Source organism: Aotus nancymaae, unplaced genomic scaffold (genome assembly GCF_030222135.1).
Source record: "Aotus nancymaae isolate 86718 unplaced genomic scaffold, 86718_ANA_hifiasm-v0.15.2.pri h1tg000036l, whole genome shotgun sequence".
NCBI lineage: Eukaryota > Metazoa > Chordata > Mammalia > Primates > Aotidae > Aotus > Aotus nancymaae.
The window spans coordinates 11705368-11720810 of record NW_026988450.1 but is presented as its reverse complement, the minus strand read 5'-3'; the positions used below and the strand labels follow the sequence as shown (position 1 = coordinate 11720810).

At 37.7% G+C, this 15443-nt stretch overlaps 1 protein-coding gene across 1 annotated transcript in view; it reads right to left on the bottom strand.

Moving 5' to 3' along the window:
* Positions 1 to 8203: 8203 nt before the first annotated feature.
* Positions 8204 to 15443, bottom strand: part of RAB2A (RAB2A, member RAS oncogene family) — an 83128-nt gene continuing 75888 nt past the window's right edge. Inside the window, exons 7-8 of the mRNA XM_012463734.2 lie at positions 11546 to 11614; positions 8204 to 9539 (exon numbers count right to left, since the gene is read on the bottom strand). Coding sequence (XP_012319157.1) covers positions 9444 to 9539; positions 11546 to 11614 — 165 coding nt within the window. The 3' untranslated portion in view covers positions 8204 to 9443. The remainder of the gene's footprint in view (positions 9540 to 11545; positions 11615 to 15443) is intronic.

Genomic DNA, 15443 nt, shown 5'->3' with positions numbered 1-15443 from the left:
TGCAGTGAGCTGAAATGGTGCCACTGCACTCTAGCCTGGATGAAAGTGAAACACTGTCTCAAAAAAAAGACAAAGACTAAGAAAGGAGTGGGAAGGCAATAATAATTAGGAATGCTGGCACTACTGCACTTGCCATGTTTTGAGGAATGTCACCATGCAGACCAGCGATTCTGCCTCACAGGATGACATGTGGCCCTCAAACCAGGTGACACAGTGGAGACATGCATGCCGCCCTTGTGACATCACAGAGGCTCCAGGGAGGAAGAGCTCACATGCCTAGCGAGTGTTGATCAGGTGGTAAGACACCCACAGTTAGGAAGGGGATTGATATTCTACGTGCTGAGCTTTTCTCTAGATTCAGCAGACACAGAAGAAAATAAGAAACATGAAGGAAACGTTCTTCACAATCTTTACACCTTGCCTGTTTGTGTCATACATAGTGGTTCCTGAATCCTACCTTCATCATAAAGCCTTCCTGGGCTGAGGAAGGAGCTGAGGGCTTCCTTTTTTGACTCTCTAAAATGCACAATCTACAATTACATTTTTTATGAGAGGAATTGTGCTCTGCCCAATTCATATGTCGAATTTCTAAACTCCAGTACCAGAAAATGTGACAGTATTTGGAGACGAGGTCTCTACAGTGCAGTCAAGTTAAAAGGAGGTCATCAGGGTGGGCCCTAGTGCAGTATGACTGGTGTCATTATAAGAAGGGGACATTTGGACATAGAGACCCACGCAAAGGTAAGATGCTATAATGAGACAGAGAAAAAAATGACCATCTACAAGCCAAGGAGAGAGGCCTTAGAGGGAACCGATCCCCCAACACCTTGATCTTGGACTCTCAGCCTTCAGAACTGTGAGACAATAAATTTCCGCTGCTTAAGCCCCGTGGTCTGTTGTACTTTGTTATGGCTGGCCTAGCCAAGCAATACTACATTGTATAATAACCCTGCTCTTCAACCTTCAAAGGCATATTATCTGTACAAATACCTCACCCATCTTGTATTGGCTGGTCTTATGAAATAAACTCATGATCATTTTAGATAATACATTTTTATAGGCTAGATCCTAGGGATAAGTAATTTTTTGGCTACAGTCTCTAACAGAACCATCTATGATTACAGTCGTTAATAAAGGCTTTTATACAACTAACTGCAAAGAGGATGTTGAGTATCAATGCTTTAAGAGAAATCACCTGCTTGAGGGAAAGGTATGACCTAAAGCATGGATAACTCACACCTGGGCAGCTCCCAACACAGCGCGCGCGCGCGCGCACACACACACACACACGCACACACACACACGCGCACGCGCGTGCGAAGAGGCAGCACGGGGCTGGTGCGGTGGTCATTTACCACGTTCTGTAAATGCGAATTCTGTGCGGCAGCAGTATCTCCTGGGGACTGTAATGTGGCCATTTTAATACAAAATTAATTGTCAAATATAAGACTGCAGCGGCCTTCTCCCGGGTGATTACCTCACCCTCCAGCAAGTCATCTTCACTCTTGTCATCGACGCTTCCTACCTTGTTAGCAATATTCAAATGATCACAAATGACTTTGGGATCTCACACATAAAACGCAACACCTCCTGGTCAGCTCACACCCATTCTAGAATTCGTTCTGACTCGCTCATTTCTACAACAGAAAGGGAATCATTTCTGGAATCTGTGTTATTTCTCCATTGTCATTGTCTCCATCATAATCATTGTAAGACGACACTTGCGTACCTTTGACACCTGCTTCGATTTTAGACTGAATTCTGGGCATAAGTCACATTAAAAAAGGTGTCTTTAATATTCTATCAATGTAGTCCTATGTGTGGTACATATGATTTTTTATGGAATCTCTTATGTATTGATATTGGATATTCTGAATAGCCCCTTGGTATACAGATTAAATTATCGTGAAGCTGGAAAATGTAAAAATAATATTTCTAGAGATTAAGTTGGCTTCTGCCAAGTTGAGCTCCACACATGCCAGGCAGTGCAGCAGCTTTCCCCTCCCATAGCCCCCGGCTGTGACGTGCCCTTTCACTGCAGGTACACAGACAGCCCAGCAGAACGAATGTCTTTGTTCACAGGGCATAAGGGGTGTATTCATTTCTATGGCTGCCATAGTTTCTATGACTTAAAGCAACAGAAATGTATTCTTTCACCATTTTGGAGGCCAGAAGTCAAGCTATCTGCAGGGCCATGCTCCCTGTGAGACCTGGGGAAATCCTTCCTTGCCTCATCCTAACTTGTGGCAGGCAGCCAGCAATCTTCAGCGTTCCTTGACTTGCAGCCGTGTAACTCCAGTCTCTGTGTTGGCCTCACATGATGTTTTCCCTGTGTGTCTGTCTTCACAGGGCCATTTTCCTATAAGGACACAGTTATGTTGGCTTAGCGGCCCACCCTACTCCAGTGTGACTTCGTTTTAATTAATTGCATCTGCTATGGATCTAGATGGCTGCTCCTTGGTATGTGCTGGAGGTTGGTTACAGGATGCCTGAGGATACCAAACTCCATGGGTATCACGTCTCTGATATAAAGTGATATTTACATACAACCTATGCACATTCTCCTGTATACTTTAAGTCACTTCTAGATTATTTATACCTAACACAATGCACATGCTATATACACAGCTGTTATACTGTATTGTTTAGGGAATAATCACAAGAACAATATCTTACATGTTTAGTACAGACACAACCATCTAGTTTTAAAAAAAAATTTTCAATCTGCACTGTACTCTTAAAATAGGGCAATAATACAATTCCTCAGAGACTTCATATGTCTTATCCATGAAAATAAACACGGGCTCACAAGCTCAATGAGGGCAGGTATTTTGGTTCTGGTACTTTTGACAAAGAATTTGAGAAAGAATATTTGCGTTGAGAGTGTATTATTTTAGCTAATTATGAGGGCAATATCTGAAGACAGGGACAATTGTGTGAGGCAAGAAATCAGCATGAATAGAAGGAAAAATAAGGCCGCTACAATCTTATTGGGGCTACATTGAATTTCGTAGGCCTCATGATTTCTTAACTTATTCTTTAAAATAATTTCAGATTTATAGAAAAGTCTTAAAAGCAGTTTCCATATACTTGTCACCCACCTCTCCCTAATATTAACTTTTTTTTTTTTGAGATGGAGTCTCACTCTGTCACCCAGGCTGGAATGCAGTGGCATGTTCTCGGCTCATTTGCAACCTCTGCCTCCTGGGTTCAAGCGATTCTCCTGCCTCATCCTCCTGATTAGCTGGGACTGCAGGCACGTGCCAACATGCCCAAGTAATTTTTGTATTTTCAGTAGAGACAGGGTTTCACCACGTTGGCCATGATGGTCTCGATCTCTTGACCTCGTGATCTGCCCACTTCAGCCTTCCAAAGTGGTGGGATTACAGGCTTAAGCCACCGCACAAGGCCAATATTAGCTTCTTACATAACCATAGGAACAATGATCACTACCAGGAAATTAACACTGATTAAAATGCTGCTAACTAATCGGCAGACCTTATTCCTATTTTACCAGTTTTCCCACTAATGCCCTTTCCTGGGTCCAGCATTGTACGCTGCATTTAGTTGTCATGGCTCCTTATCTCCTCTAGTCTGACAGTTCCTCATTCTTTCTTTAACTTTCATGATCTCTGATTGTGAAGAGTGTTGGCTACTTTGTAGAATGTTGCTCAATTTGAGTTTGAGGTTTCCTCATGACTGGATTGAGGTGACGCATTTTTCACAATGCCATGGAATCGTGTTCTCAGTGCACCCCATTGAGAAGTTAGGTGGCATCCTCACATCTTCCTGATGACTTGATGATGGTGTCTGCCCGGTCTCTCCACGGTTGTTAGTATTTCTCCTTTTGCAATAATAGCTTGTGAGGAGATACTCAGCTTGTACACGTAGCCTTTCTCATGCTTTTGCCCACGAATTTTAGTGTATTCGTTGATTCCTGCCTTGAACAATGGCTGTGCTGTAGATTTTGTTTCCATCATCTCTTTTCTCTTTCTTTACTAACTGGTCATGCATGTAAAGGAGAGCTGCGCCTTTCCCATTTACTTAACCATTCATATTAATGTAAACTCATGGATATTTATCTCACTCCCTGGTTTACCATCCATTACTAGTGTGTTTGTTAGTGTCCTTTTGCCTGACTCCTCTCTGCCCCTTCCTTTTACAAACAATTCCTTACTTTTCTCTGGTATCACAAGATAATTCAGGCTCATTTTCTAATTTCCCTGTCCCAACCCAGAAAATAATTTTTCTAATGAGCCCTAGTTCCCTTTATTAGAGATTGCTAGTTAGAAACCGGTATTGGGCAGTCGGTATGCTCACTGCTACTGGGCCCTCTCAGCAGACAAAGCTCAAGAACATGTTTACTCCCAGTGCATCTGTACATATACAATCCATGAGTTCATAATCTCAATTCCACCCTACTACCACAAGGTTCACTCTAGCCTTTCTCATTTGTGACGCCTTTTTTGATGAGGAACTTCGCTCTCATTGTCCACAATGTATTTACTTATTTGCTCAGTCTTAGTATATGTGAAAGGCAGCTTTGCATTGCTAACCCATCCCTTTACTAGCTATAGCCTTTGTGGTAGTTCATTTTGTCTTCAGTCTTACAGTATACAGTAATAATACTATTTTCCAAAGTTGGATATGTTGGTTTTCTTCCCTACTCCCTTCAGTGTGGTGTTATTCATTTGTAACAAATTCATTAACAGTTTGTATTTCACTGAGTTCCCGCACTTCATGGTTGATTTTAGTTATGTTTGGGTTACGTGAAACATCACCATAGTTGAGTCAGAGCTATACAAAAATGTATACTGAAAGAAGTAACATTCTCCTCTCGTTCCAACCACCCTATTTCCAGTCCTCTTACTTTCCACCCTATACCCACCCAGTAACTGTAACTAGTTTCTGGTGTATTCTTCCTGTTTCTTCTGCACAAATGAGCGGATACGTGTGCATTTTCTTATACTGCCTTCTTCATTACATGAAGTAAACTGTGGACACTGTTTGCATTTTGCTTTTCTCAATAATATATCCTGGAAATCATGAGATCAATTCATAAATATCTTCCTCATCCTTTTGTTATAGTTGTGTAGGACTCCATTGTGTGGATGTACACAGTTTATTTAATCACTATATACAGACATAGAAGTCATTTCCGATAACTTTTTTTTTTTTTTGACAGAGTCTCACTCCGTCACCAGGCGCCAGGCTGGAGTGCAGTGGCGCAATCTTGGCTCACTGCAACCTCTGCCTCCTGGGTTTAAGCAATTCTCCTGCCTCAGCCTCCCAAGTAGCTGGGACTACAGGCGCGTGCCACCATGCCCAGCTAATTTTTGTATTTAAGTAGAGACGGGGTTTCACCATGTTGGCCAGGATGCTCTTGATCTCTTGACCTCGTGATCCACCCACCTCAGCCTCCCAAAGTGCTGGGATTACAGGCGTGAGCCACCGCGCCCGGCCCATTTCCGATAATTTCTAATTACAACAAATGCTGCAGAAAGTAACCTTGTGCATATGGAGCGTTTGCTTTATTGAAGAATTATCGATTCCTAGAAGTGGGATTGCTGGGCCAACAGCAAGCATATATGTAATTTTATTACGTATTGCCAAGTTTCCCTCCAGAAAGGTAGTTCCAGTTTGCACTTCTACCAGCAACACAAAGGTGCCTCACTAATATAGTAGGTGGTGGTACTGTATTTTACATTTTTTCCAGTTTCATAGGTGAGAAATGGCATCATAGCTTTAATTGGCCTTTATGTTTGATTTTAAAAAAATATATTATGTATATTTAAGGTACACAACATGATGTTATGGGATGCACATAAATAGTAAAAAGGTTACTAGAGTGAAGCAAATTCATGTATCCATCACTCACATTATGTTTGAATTTAAAAAATGCATTTTAGGAACATTTTATATGTTTTCTTGTAAATTGCTCATGTTCCTCCATTTTTCTATCAGGAGTTTGGTGCTTTGTCCTTCAATGTTTTAAGAATTGGCCTTGGCGTGCGTTTGTAATCCCAGCTATTCAGGAGGTTGAGGCAGGAGAATCGCTTGAAGACGGGAGATGGAGGCTGCAGTGAGCCGAGATTGTGCCATTGCATTCCAGCCTGGGCGATAGGGCAAGATTCCGTCTCAAAAAAAAATTGGGTTCACACTTTTGTAAACCTAATTTAATACGAACATATAGACTGGCACTTAGTTTTTGTTAATTCCAGCACTCTGGGAGGCTGAGGTGGGTAGATCACTTGAGGTCAGGAGTTCAAGACCAGCCTAGCCAACACGGCCAACATGGCAAAACCCTGTCTCTACTAAAAATACAAAAATTAGCCGGGCATGGTGGCAGGTGCCTGTAATCCCAGCTACTCAGGGGGCTGAGGCATGAAACTGCTTGAACCCGGGAGGCGGAGGTCGCAGTGAGCCAAGATCGCACTAATGCACTCCAATCTGGGGGACAGAGCAATAGAGCAAGGCTCTGTCTTCAAAAGTGAAATCAAAAAAATGAAGTTCTCTATCACAACTTCAACCAAGAAAGCAGCATTACCTAGTACATCCCAATGGAGTATGAGTTATCTACTATGGTGTTAGGCTTTATTTTAATGTAAACATAAAGTACACCTAAACTCTAAGAAACACAGGTAGATACGCTGATTTACCTATTTGTATAGTCAATTCCTGTTTATTATGAAACAGCTTTATCTCTTTGTGTATCTTTTAGCTCATGTAGTCAAACCCCATGCTGCCAACATCAGGGCTACATAAACTGAGACGGGGCTTTACTATCTATGACAGAATCAATGTTTAAAGTGTTCCAAAGCCAGACATAAATCAGTTTTTCTGAGTGTTTGGATACATTCTGGTACCATTTATATCCCTACCTTTTTTGACCATTAGCAGATAAATAGGGACTATTTCCCTGTTGAGGCTATTTTAAAATATCATTAAAAACAAACTGTATGCAGATCCAGTTCTGCTCCTAATTATTTTAGTTGTATATTTAATTATATGCCACTCTTTCAAAAAATTGGCTTTTCATTCAGTTGTCTTAAATTTAGAAGACAAATGGTAACATGTCTTTATGAAGACCACAATTTTGAAATGTTACATGTTGAGTGAGGCATTGAAAGTTGTGTTTATTTTTTCAGTGACTGATTTTCTATGTCCATAGATGCTATAAAAACTGATCAAAGATCAATTAAATATTCAATTACAGTATTACAAATTCAACTGCAGGTACCAGTATTACATTATTTGATAAAGATAATAAAATGAGCAGAGTGGAAATCACAGACAATAACACTGTTTTGTCAATTAACAGAAAGGATTCATACCATATTCCTTAATGGTAGATGTGATTTGTAGAGAATGTGGAAATGAACTACTGAGAAGTCCACCTGCTGCCCCAGACTGAGGCACATTAGGGTGATGGTGGGAGGAGTTATATTTGAGGACTCCATATCTTCTTAGGACAATAAAATGCATGTGCTGGTTTGTTGCTGTTTTTTGCCTTCATTTATCTTCTTATACTTGATTTATAAAATAATTAGGGGAGAGAGCATGGAAACAAAACACATTAAACTTCTGGAAAAGTTAACAGAAGCTTAAAAATAATAATTTCCAAAGAATCATTCTCTTCTTGGTATAGAGCAGAATCTGTCCCAGCCGGCTTAACTTTTTCTACTCATTGGTAAAGAGTGATTAGTAAGATCAGTGAATTTGATACAACCACTTGAAAGAAAAAAAGGCTGTGTTACAAATACTCATGAAAATAGATTTTCTCTCACCTTTCTCTGCCCTCAAGAAGATAGTTGAAACAAAACTATAATAGCATTTGGTAATTTCCCACAAAAGTACCGTCAAACTTTTGACAGAGTATTGCTGAATCTTCAGGGAAGACCTGTAGAAAGTTGAAGGCAGTGAGCAAAGTCAAAGCAGTTTCAGAGTTAGAACTTCTTTATGCTTTCTTTCAGGTGTAAGTGCTTTTGTGGTAGTTGAGGAGTAGAAAACACTTGCTTACACTGTTTACGCCATCAATAAAAAGAATTTCAATACAGTGAGATTTGTTGCATTTTAGCAAAATTTTTAAAAAGTGTGTTAAACGTTCTGATCCTTTTAAAACAGATGCTTAAAAGCATGTTAAAGCTGTAAGTGGATTAAAAATACATTTAAAAAAAGGTGGTCATAATAATAAAAAAAAGAACACTTTTATACATAGGATTTTATTTTGCACTGTTGTAACAATTTCATTATAGACCAAGGGAGGAAAAGAAAAAAAGGATAAAACCACCACACTGAGTAAATTACTAAAGCTTTTCTACTTTGCAACAGGATTTTCCATCTGATAGATTTATTGTCATATCCCCTTCAAAACAGACAAGATGCTTACCATATTTTCAAGATTATAGAGGTTGCCACTGAAAGAAAAATTTTACACAGTCACTGTACATCAAGGTTGAAAAACTGTCCTGCATGAAAAATATACTCAGAAATCATGTGAATAAAAGAAAAAAGAAAACATTATTGTGTTTAAGGAAAGATTAAAGTCCTCATAATGTGCCATCTAAATGTGGATACTCATTCTTCTTGGAGTCGCTAAGATGTAGGAATTTCTTGCTTCTGCCCTTTTAACTCATTATACTGTGTGTTTTTTACCCCCCAACAGTATTCATTAAGGCAAACAAATCCTTTTCTGAAGAGGGCTTAAGGAAATTGTGGACAAAGCAAACTTTTGGCATTAAAACAGGTTAACATATACAAAGCCTTTAGTAATATACATTAAGCATATTTTTCTTGGACTAGTGACAAGAAAAGATGAACATGCTTGTTAACAATGTCAAAAAGTTTAAAATTCAGTGTCCAAGCAATTCCTAACAATGCTTCTGTAGCTTTAAGCTCTAAACAGTATAGAATTTATGCAAATGCATTAAAGAATTCAAGCTTGGCAAATTACACCCAAGCAGGTTATTAAACTATATACACAGAAAGTAAATGATAAATACAGAAGTAAAAGAGTCCGTCTGTTTCCTTATAGCCTGGAAAATTGACAAAGTTTTTGAGGACAGTTCTATATTATTAAACATTAGGTAACCACAGGTGTTGGGAAACCTAACCACACAAACCAATTTAAAATACTCAAGATGACTTTGTAGTGTTTAATACAATTCAGTTCGTAGTTAAGGGCACAAGACAACATTTAACAAAAATAATCACATCAATTGACCTAGAAATCAAATGCAAATAGATATGAATACAATCTCCAAAATCTGTCTTTTAAGTGAACATTAACCATTTATTCAAAGTTATACAAGAATTTGAAAGATTAAAGTCTTCTGTGACATAAAGCCATTTCGAATAGTTTCATGTCTCAGCTGAGCAGGAGGAGAGAGGGTGAAAGAGTAAGTGAGTAGGCCCCATTAGGCAGCTAGACAGTAAAAACAGACTCAACAGCAGCCGCCCCCGGCCTGCTGTCCTCCCTGATTGCCTGCATGTGTTGCATTAGTAGCAGCATGCTGAGGGCCAATTTTAATGCCATTTGCCTGAAATAAAAGAGAACAGAACAATAAATATGACCAGACACAACCAGACGATATAGTTTAACTAGATTCTTAAAAAAACTCATTTAATTCTTAATGATACAATTGTATCAAACATTGAGAAAAATACAGTAAGTAGGTTTTAGCAACAATTAAAACAATATCTCTTAAGTAATGCTCCTTCCTTTTAAAAACACTGTGGAAATGTTTCTGAAAATAATTCTTCATCATACCAGGTACTGGGTAAACAGAAATTGGATAATGCTGCTTTTCAGGAAATTTTCATAATGCAGAAATTGTTTAAAATAATTATTGCAAGAAATCTTTAAAGGATAAAAATATCCAAAGCCCATGCTGCTTTAATACAACGTAAAACCTTTTCTCTAGACAGTGTTTCTGTTCCATGTTGAATCAGCTGTACAGGCTAAGGGCATATGAGTGTTCTGTGTCATCAATAATTTCTATGATCCCCAAAGACATGGCAGCTTGCCAAGAACCCACACACAGAGTAGTTCTTTCATTCATCAAACTCACACTTATGTCTTAACCCTCACTCCCTCAAGTGGATTTTACCTAAAAATACAACACTTTGAGAAAAGTAATACAGTAGCTTCAGAAATTAAGCTCTTAAGGAAACTTTACGTCACAGTAAATCTCAGATTTATAGTGCTTGGCAGTTGTTCTGCAACAGTAGTAGCCTTGGGGTTTCTGGCACTAGCTCAGTATTGACAGCAGCTGATGTGGTTTCTTTTCGCTCTTTTGACTCCTCTTTAATAAAAAGCATGCCCTATGGCTCATTGGTTTTGCCCCCTCTGGGCTGGTAGCAACTTCTTGAGGAATCAAGGAGTCAGACTTGGCATTAGGCCAAATAAATAGCACGGCCTGTTGGCTCCTGACAGCACATTACAATCAAAGCTGCATAAGGCACAGTAAAGCAGTCAGCTACTATATGAAACCAGACAGAAACAATGAATGTGCCCTTTTAGATAGAGGCCCAATTACTGTTCAATTTATATGGCATTATTCTCTGATTGGTGTCACCTTTAAACTAACTTGAGAAGTACTGCCATATAAGCATAGAAGATAGGATTTAGAAACTACATTACCCCAAATTAAACAATGAGAAAATCATGTACTCTTTGGAAACCTTAGGCAAACTGCTGTTTGTTTTAGCAGAGACTACTGAAGTAACAGAGAGCCTCATTTATGCACAGGATGAGAGAGACACATGTAATGGTTTCCTAACACAATACTTCTCTAACTGCAACTAGGGAGAAACCAGGGCTTTTCCTTCAGAAGCCAGATGTCTTACTACAGAATGGCGAAAATATTTATGTAAAAGTAAGCATGCTATATCCACATAAACATTTTGAAATAAATACAGATAAAAGCAGAGTGGGGATGTGGGTTAAATGATGCTCTTTGGTGAACACTCTGAATTAGATGCTTCAAAGCCTTACATTTTATTCTAATCATGTTAACCAAAACAGGATCAAAATAATGTTGCAAAAAACCCAATGCCAAATGTCAATTATATTTATATTAATCTAGTCTCCTGAAAACATGCTATGCTATATATTGGGAGTAATTTCCAAATTTAGTATTTCCCTCTTTCCTACCAGACAACAGAGAAAGCATCTTGCATTATTACACAGTACATGCATTTAAACTAGAAAATTATTCCCAAAGCAGATGACACCATATGGACATGTGGATAAAAGTGGATTTTCTTTTCTCTTTGGGGGATTTATGTTATTTTGCATTGTTTGCAATAAATGGATAGGGCCACTTACTTTAATCCATTTTCATAAAGTGATGCTCTACTAGAACATAAATATTTAACTACTATACCACATATACCAATTTTTCAGTTGGATGACTGTAAACTAAGGGTGTTAACTGATTATCATGATTGATTTTAGGAATTAAAAAAATTATAAAACAATAAATCTAAATAGTAATTAAAAGTGAATTATAAATTCATATTGACAATATTTATATGTATATACCTCATTATTAATGTCAAAGACTCCTTCCTGAATTTTTTCATAAATTTCTTTTGCTGTATTAATAAATGCCTGAAATAGAGAAATTGGTTCATATTACATAAAATCAAAGCAGTAAAATAACATTACATGTAGAATATCATAATGTTCAACATATGAAAGTCAATCGATGTAATAAAGAACAAATAAATATCATTAATATATTAATAAAGAATTGATGTAATACATTATATTAATAAAGAACAAGCCCACATGATCATCAACAGACACAGAAAAAACATTTGACAAAATCCAACATTTCATGATAAAAAAAACTCGATGAACTAGAAATAGAGGGGAACTCCTCAACCGATCTAAAGAATGGCATCTAAGAAAAACTACACCTAACATCATGGTCAAAGATGAAGGCTGAACGCCTTCCCCCTAAGATTAAGAACAAAGCAAGGATGTATGCACATGCTCACTAGCATTAAAAACAGCATTTATTCACAAGAGCCAACAAGTGCTAACAACAGAAATATTCATCAATCAATGAAAAACAAAATTGGGATATTCACTTAGTAGAATATTATTTGGCCACAAAAAGGAATGAAGTATTGATTCATGCTACGACGTGGATGAACCTTGAAAACACTGTGCTAAATCAAAGGCAGACACAAAAGGCCACAATAGTACAACTCTATTTATATGAAACGTCCAGAATAGGCAAATCCATGGAGACAGAAAGTAGATTACTGGTTGCTAGAAACTAGATGGAAAGGAAAATGGGGAGAGAATGCTAATGAGTATGAGGTTTCTTTTTGCGATGACTAAAATGTTCTGGAATTAGATAGTAGTGATGGTTGCACAACTTTGTGAATAGACTAAAAACCACTGAATTGATTGATTGATTGAATGATTTTTGAGACAGGGTCTCACTCTGTGCAGTGGTGTGATCTCAGTTCATTGCAACCTCCACCTCCTGGTTCAAGTGATTGTCTCACTTCAGCCTCGGAGTAGCTGGGACTACAGGTGTGTGCCACCTCACCCAGCTAATGAACTGTATACTTTAAAAGGATCAATTTTATGGTATGTGAATTATATCTCAAAATATCATGACCATGAGATAAAAAAAGAATACTGGAACATGAGAATAGCACATATGAGAAAAAATAGCACACATTTCTATTAAGTAAACTGCATAATCCTCCATGTAAAAACTAGCTTACTTTTGGAGGATACAGTTCCACACCGGGCCTTTTTTTGGTCATGATAATGTATTATTGTGGAGTTTTTTTTTTGTTTTTTGAGAAGGAATCTTGCTCTGTCATCAGGCTGGAGTGCAGTGGTGCGATCTTGGCTCACTGCAACCTCTGCCTCCTGCATTCAAGCAATCCTCTTGCCTCAGCCTCTTGAGTAGCTGGGATTACAGGCGCGTGCCATCACGGCCAGCTAGTTTTCTGTATTTTTAGTAGACATGAAATTTCACCATGTCGGCCAGAATGGTTTTGATCTCTGGGACCTCGTGATCTGCTAGCCTCCGCCTCCCAAAGGGCTGGGATTACAGGTGTGATCCCGGCCAATAATGTATTAGTTAGTATATAGTTTAAGAGAGAGAGAAAAAAGGATGTTTATGATAAAGAGATAAAAGGCAGCTCAACTTCTTTGCCATGTTACAGTTTCACCCTTTTCCCACATAGCATACCATTAAATTGTCAAAATAAAAAACTAGTGTTAGAATCCTGCAGACTGAAATAAGCCTAGAAATACCAAAATTTATATGGAAGCATTCTCTATGTAAAATATTTAGAGATTTTATATAAATATTACCAATGCTGTAGAAGGCATACAAACTCCGAATAGGTTCTAAACTATCAGATTTGACAGATCACAGATAACAGTACCAATCAATATAATAAATAAAGTCCTCCTCAATTAGCACTCTATAAAAACTCATAAAAGAAAGCTGTACTTCATTACCACTGTTACAGACCTAATTCAAAGTTTAAAAAGTAAACAGGATTCATGGAGAGGAACAAATGATACCTTTCATATTTCTACACTGGAAACATCTGACTGCTGAACTTGCCATCAGAGCTTTTGTTTCCTAATTAACAGGACTGATATGTTTTCACCTTTAAAGGCCTTACAGCTCCCCTGAGTAATCAATCTACTGCAGCTCAATTACTGCACCAAGCACACACCAGTCAGTGAAGGAGATTTGAATGTCTGCGGCAGGAGCACAGAGATATGAATATGCATAAACTCTAAATGGCTGATCGAATCATCACAGAGGGTCACGAGAATTTGCAGCAAAATAATGAGAAGAATTAATCACTGCAGATTCACAAGGCACTTAGGACGCCGAGTGCGCTTTCCATGTATACGCTGGAGCTAAAGTGAAGAGGGAACTGGCTTTCAGCCAAGTATGAATTGATTCACATTCTTCAAAATTGAGGTTATCCCTATAAATAAGGAAAAACCTAACTTTATTTCCAATAACATGTCAATTACCGTGATGGCTTTAGAAACCAACCTAACTAAATACTGAAGTCAACAGATACATAAATTCATAGGGTTGGAAGTGCTTCCAGGAGCATCCACATGTCCACATTTCACTAGAACGTTAGATTGAACTACAAGGCCCCATAAGTGAGTTATAATGTCATATAAAACAAGCGCTTTTATACTACAAAAGTTAATATTAAATGTGCCAATTTATGTAAAAATTGCCTTTTTGCCCGTCTGGTAATAAATCACTTTAAAAACGGGCTTCAGAAAGTGATGCTATATAAAATTTTGTAAGTCACTACTAATTTTATTACCTAAATAGCACCGAATACTTTCACTAAGCACTTTTAAGCATAGTTGTAGCAGATGAACTGAGGATGTACAGTATTTTTTATCCAAAAGGCATGCAATTAACTTCATTACAACTGAAATATAACTAATAGTCTTTGGATATTGCTACATTACTTGGTCGTTCAATCTCTGATTATACATTATAGACAATAAAATCAAATTTTTTTTACCCTCTGAGCATGTTGTAGAGGATACTATACAAACGGGTTGTTTTACATACTTCATGACAAATATTAATATTTAATATCTATTACAAAGTGATTAATGACCAATTTTAATGAGTCCTTTGCATTTGAAACCCAGCATGATAAATGTAGACATTAATATACCTGTTTTAAAAGTATGTGGCTATTTGCAGTAAGACTAGGCTTTGCGTGTGCACACACACACACACACATGCACACACACACACAATATGTGGCTATGAACTTTGAAGTTGCTGAGCTTCTAAACATAATGAACATTAACCAAATACTAAGGCTTATGAGAGGTCAAATAAAATTTCTAAGAGCCTTGGGTGTCACAGATAAAATCTCCCCCATTTAAGTTGCAAAACATTTCCAAAAAGATAACAAATATGTATGTATATAATACACTGGCTGGGATTTTAAAAAATTGATCATTTTACTGTTCATTAAATATCAAACCCATATATAAACTTTTTAAGGTATAGATGTTTCTAATCCATCTTTAGGCCACTGAATTCTATATATATATAATGTACAAAAATACATTTTAAGTATTGCTTGGTAAATATCTCAAGGCAGTACTAATGTTCTTCACAGAATTCATTTAATTTAAACGGTTAAGCTATTCCCTTTAAAATGCCTTATCTATAGACATCAAACATACTGTAGTTTTGAATCTCTAGCACAATACCTAAAATAGCATAGATACTTAAATCACCTTTGTTAAACTCAATTACCCTTAGCAAGGACATACCTACAGGGTGCAGTGGGCTTACAGGAAATGCTGGTTTCTTTTTGCTTATGGACACCATCTCTTTGGGGGCAATTCTTTTAAGACTTCATTAAGGGGCAAGCAGTAGGCAAAACTAACA